This window comes from Anomaloglossus baeobatrachus, chromosome 10, assembly GCF_048569485.1.
Source record: "Anomaloglossus baeobatrachus isolate aAnoBae1 chromosome 10, aAnoBae1.hap1, whole genome shotgun sequence".
In the NCBI taxonomy this organism is placed as follows: domain Eukaryota; kingdom Metazoa; phylum Chordata; class Amphibia; order Anura; family Aromobatidae; genus Anomaloglossus; species Anomaloglossus baeobatrachus.
Window position 1 is genome coordinate 3,159,371 of NC_134362.1, and position 6,000 is coordinate 3,165,370.

At 46.6% G+C, this 6,000-nt stretch overlaps 1 protein-coding gene across 2 annotated transcripts in view; it reads right to left on the minus strand.

The window, feature by feature from the left end:
- The window catches only part of NCR3LG1 (natural killer cell cytotoxicity receptor 3 ligand 1), a 280,467-nt gene extending 278,353 nt beyond the window's left edge, over window positions 1-2,114 (minus strand). For both annotated transcript variants that reach the window (XM_075326669.1, XM_075326668.1), the window contains exon 1: window positions 2,004-2,114. In XM_075326669.1, the coding sequence (XP_075182784.1) occupies window positions 2,004-2,058 (55 nt within the window). In that variant the 5' untranslated portion in view covers window positions 2,059-2,114. The remainder of the gene's footprint in view (window positions 1-2,003) is intronic.
- Between the last annotated feature and the right edge of the window lie 3,886 nt (window positions 2,115-6,000).

Here is a 6,000-nt window from a genome sequence, read left to right on the forward strand (position 1 = left end):
TGGACACCGGTGATATCAGCAGTAATAACCCGGCACTGACACTAACCTGTGGACACCGGTGATATCAGCAGTAATAACCCAGCACTGACACTAACCTGTGGACACCAGTGATATCAGCAGTAATAACCCAGCACTGACACTAACCTGTGGATACCGGTGATATCAGCAGTAATAACCCGGCACTGACACTAACCTGTGGATACCGGTGATATCAGCAGTAATAACCCAGCACTGACACTAACCTGTGGATACCGGTGATATCAGCAGTAATAACCCGGCACTGACACTAACCTGTGGATACCGGTGATATCAGCAGTAATAACCCAGCACTGACACTAACCTGTGGTCACCAGTGATATCAGCAGTAATAACCCGGCACTGACACTAACCTGTGGTCACCAGTGATATCAGCAGTAATAACCCGGCACTGACACTAACCTGTGGTCACCAGTGATATCAGCGGTAATAACCCGGCACTGACACTAACCTGTGGTCACCAGTGATATCAGCGGTAATAACCAGCACTGACACTAACCTGTGGATACCAGTGATATCAGCAGTAATAACCCGGCACTGACACTAACCTGTGGATACCAGTGATATCAGCAGTAATAACCCGGCACTGACACTAACCTGTGGATACCAGTGATATCAGCAGTAATAACCCGGCACTGACACTAACCTGTGGATACCGGTGATATCAGCAGTAATAACCCGGCACTGACACTAACCTGTGGATACCGGTGATATCAGCAGTAATAACCCGGCACTGACACTAACCTGTGGATACCGGTGATATCAGCAGTAATAACCCAGCACTGACACTAACCTGTGGTCACCAGTGATATCAGCAGTAATAACACGGCACTGACACTAACCTGTGGTCACCAGTGATATCAGCAGTAATAACCCGGCACTGACACTAACCTGTGGTCACCAGTGATATCAGCGGTAATAACCCGGCACTGACACTAACCTGTGGTCACCAGTGATATCAGCGGTAATAACCCGGCACTGACACTAACCTGTGGTCACCAGTGATATCAGCGGTAATAACCAGCACTGACACTAACCTGTGGTCACCAGTGATATCAGCAGTAATAACCAGCACTGACACTAACCTGTGGATACCGGTGATATCAGCAGTAATAACCCGGCACTGACACTAACCTGTGGTCACCAGTGATATCAGCAGTAATAACCCAGCACTGACACTAACCTGTGGATACCGGTGATATCAGCAGTAATAACCCGGCACTGACACTAACCTGTGGTCACCAGTGATATCAGCGGTAATAACCCGGCACTGACACTAACCTGTGGTCACCAGTGATATCAGCAGTAATAACCCGGCACTGACACTAACCTGTGGATACCAGTGATATCAGCAGTAATAACCCGGCACTGACACTAACCTGTGGTCACCAGTGATATCAGCAGTAATAACCCGGCACTGACACTAACCTGTGGTCACCAGTGATATCAGCAGTAATAACCCGGCACTGACACTAACCTGTGGATACCGGTGATATCAGCAGTAATAACCCGGCACTGACACTAACCTGTGGATACCGGTGATATCAGCAGTAATAACCCGGCACTGACACTAACCTGTGGATACCGGTGATATCAGCAGTAATAACCCGGCACTGACACTAACCTGTGGATACCGGTGATATCAGCAGTAATAACCCGGCACTGACACTAACCTGTGGTCACCAGTGATATCAGCGGTAATAACCCAGCACTGACACTAACCTGTGGATACCAGTGATATCAGCAGTAATAACCCGGCACTGACACTAACCTGTGGATACCAGTGATATCAGCAGTAATAACCCGGCACTGACACTAACCTGTGGTCACCAGTGATATCAGCAGTAATAACCCAGCACTGACACTAACCTGTGGTCACCAGTGATATCAGCAGTAATAACCCAGCACTGACACTAACCTGTGGATACCAGTGATATCAGCAGTAATAACCCGGCACTGACACTAACCTGTGGTCACCAGTGATATCAGCAGTATATACAGGGGATTTATCCGACCCTTCATATCCTTCACAGCTCTGTGCTCGGAGTTTTCCTGTAATGGCAGCTCCTCGGTGACACCTCCTCACACCCTGCACTTCTGCACTTTCACTTTCACTTCTGGGAAAAAATAGACTAAATCTGACCCCTACTGATAGAAAGTGGCATTATACACCGCTATATACTGACACTACACACTGTATATTATACACCGCTATATACTGACACTACACACTGTATATTATACACCGCTGTATACTGACACTACACACTGTATATTATACACCGCTATATACTGACACTACACACTGTATATTATACACCGCTATATACTGACACTACACACTGTATATTATACACCGCTATATACTGACACTACACACTGTATATTATACACCGCTATATAGTGACACTACACTACACCGCTATATACTGACACTACACACTGTATATTATACACCGCTATATACTGACACTACACACTGTATATTATACACCGCTATATACTGACACTACACACTGTATATTATACACCGCTATATACTGACACTACACACTGTATATTATACACCGCTATATACTGACACTACACACTGTATATTATACACCGCTATATACTGACACTACACACTGTATATTATACACCGCTATATACTGACACTACACACTGTATATTATACACCGCTATATACTGACACTACACACTGTATATTATACACCGCTATATACTGACACTACACACTGTATATTATACACCGCTATATACTGACACTACACACTGTATATTATACACCGCTATATACTGACACTACACACTGTATATCATACACCGCTATATACTGACACTACACACTGTATATTATACACCGCTATATACTGACACTACACACTGTATATTATACACCGCTATATACTGACACTACACACTGTATATTATACACCGCTGTATACTGACACTACACACATATAGCATACACCGCTATATACTGACACTACACACGTATATCATACACCGCTATATACTGACACTACACACTGTATATTATACACCGCTATATACTGACACTACACACTGTATATTATATACCGCTATATACTGACACTACACACTGTATATTATACACCGCTATATACTGACACTACACACTGTATATTATACACCGCTATATACTGACACTACACACTGTATATTATACACCGCTATATACTGACACTACACACTGTATATTATACACCGCTATATACTGACACTACACACGTATATCATACACCGCTATATACTGACACTACACACTGTATATTATACACCGCTATATACTGACACTACACACTGTATATTATACACCGCTATATACTGACACTACACACTGTATATTATACACCGCTATATACTGACACTACACACTGTATATTATACACCGCTATATACTGACACTACACACGTATATCATACACCGCTATATACTGACACTACACACGTATATCATACACCGCTATATACTGACACTACACACTGTATATTATACACCGCTATATACTGACACTACACACTGTATATTATACACCGCTATATACTGACACTACACACTGTATATTATACACCGCTATATACTGACACTACACACTGTATATTATACACCGCTATATACTGACACTACACACTGTATATTATACACCGCTATATACTGACACTACACACTGTATATTATACACCGCTATATACTGACACTACACACTGTATATTATACACCGCTATATACTGACACTACACACTGTATATTATACACCGCTATATACTGACACTACACACTGTATATCATACACCGCTATATACTGACACTACACACGTATATCATACACCGCTATATACTGACACTACACACGTATATCACACACCGCTATATACTGACACTACACACGTATATCATACACCGCTATATACTGACACTACACACGTATATCATACACCGCTATATACTGACACTACACACTGTATATCATACACCGCTATATACTGACACTACACACTGTATATTATACACCGCCAGGGCCGGATTATAGGCGGGGCAGGCGGGGCTTCAGCCCCGGGGCCCCCACCATAAGAGCTTCCAAGGGGGCCCCCACCACCAGGGCCATACTTGCCACCCGTCAGCAATTTTTTTTTTTTTTTTTCTTCACACCCTCTCCCCCTCCGTAAAGACAGTCTAATACATCAGCTGTGTTTTCGGGGGGGGGGGGGGGGAGAGGTGTGCACACCTACATTTATTTGTATCTGCGTCTCTAAGACGCAAAAACAAACTGCGGGCGCAGGACGCTGATTGACCCCGGAAGTAGTTTGTACTTCCGGGGTCAGAGGTATGCCTGCTCCCTACTCTGCTGCGGGGTCCAATGCCGCGGCCGTCACAGCAGGACGCCGCCCAGGCCGCGGATGAGAAGACCGGCACCGCGGCCGCGGATGAGAAGACCGGCACCGCGGCTGCGGATGAGAAGACCGGCACCGCGACCGCGGATGAGAGGACCGGCGCCGCGGCCAGGAGAGGACACTCACCGGAGCAGGAGGATGGCCGCGGCACCGGAACAGCAGCAGGAGGACGGCGGCCTATACCGGAGCAGCAGGAGGATGGCATCAGAGCAGGTAAGAGCAGAGCTGAAGAAAAATGTGTGGTGTGTGAAGCAAAGCTGTGTGAGAAACAGAGCTGTGTGTGAAGCAGAGCTGTGTGTGTGTGTGAAGCAGAGCTGAAGAAAGATGTGTGGTGTGAAGCAGAGCTGTGTGTGAAGCAGAGCTGTGTGTGTGTGAAGCAGAGCTGTGTGTGAAGCAGAGCTGTGTGTGTGTGAAGCAGAGCTGTGTGTGAAGCAGAGCTGTGTGTGTGAAGCAGAGCTGTGTGTGTGTGAAGCAGAGCTGTGTGTGTGTAAAGCAGAGCTGTGTGTGTGTAAAGCAGAGCTGTGTGTGTGAAGCAGAGCTGTGTGTGTGAAGCAGAGCTGTGTGTGTGTGAAGCAGAGCTGTGTGTGTGAAGCAGAGCTGTGTGTGTGTGTAGCAGAGCTGTGTGTGTGAAGCAGAGCTGAAGAAAGATGTGTGGTGTGAAGCAGAGCTGTGTGTGAAGCAGAGCTGTGTGTGAAGCAGAGCTGTGTGTGAAGCAGAGCTGTGTGTGTGAAGCAGAGCTGTGTGTGTGTGTGAAGCAGAGCTGTGTGTGTGTAAAGCAGAGCTGTGTGTGTGTAAAGCAGAGCTGTGTGTGTGAAGCAGAGCTGTGTGTGTGAAGCAGAGCTGTGTGTGTGTGAAGCAGAGCTGTGTGTGTGTGAAGCAGAGCTGTGTGTGTGTGAAGCAGAGCTGTGTGTGTGAAGCAGAGCTGTGTGTGTGAAGCAGAGCTGTGTGTGTGTGTAGTAGAGCTGTGTGTGTGAAGCAGAGCTGAAGAAAGATGTGTGGTGTGAAGCAGAGCTGTGTGTGAAGCAGAGCTGTGTGTGAAGCAGAGCTGTGTGTGAAGCAGAGCTGTGTGTGTGTGTGAAGCAGAGCTGTGTGTGTGTGTGAAGCAGAGCTGTGTGTGTGTGTGAAGCAGAGCTGTGTGTGTGTGAAGCAGAGCTGTGTGTGTGTGAAGCAGAGCTGTGTGTGTGTGAAGCAGAGCTGTGTGTGTGTGTGAAGCAGAGCTGTGTGTGTGTGTAGCAGAGTGTGTGTGTGTGTGTGTGTGTGTGTGTGTGTGTGTGTGTGAAGCAAAGCTGTGTGTGTGAAGCAGCTGTGTGTGGGAGAAGCAGAGCTGTGTGTGTGTGTGTGTGTGTGTGAAGCAGAGCTGTGTGTGAAGCAGAGCTGTGTGTGTGTGAAGCAGAGCTGTGTGTGTGTGTGTGTGTGTGTGTGAAGCAGAGCTGTGTGTGTAGCAGAGCTGTGTGTGTAGCAGAGCTGTGTGTGTAGCAGAGTTGTGTGTGTGTGTGTAGCAGAGCTGTGTGTGTGTGTGTGTGTGTGTGTGTGTGTGTGTGAAGC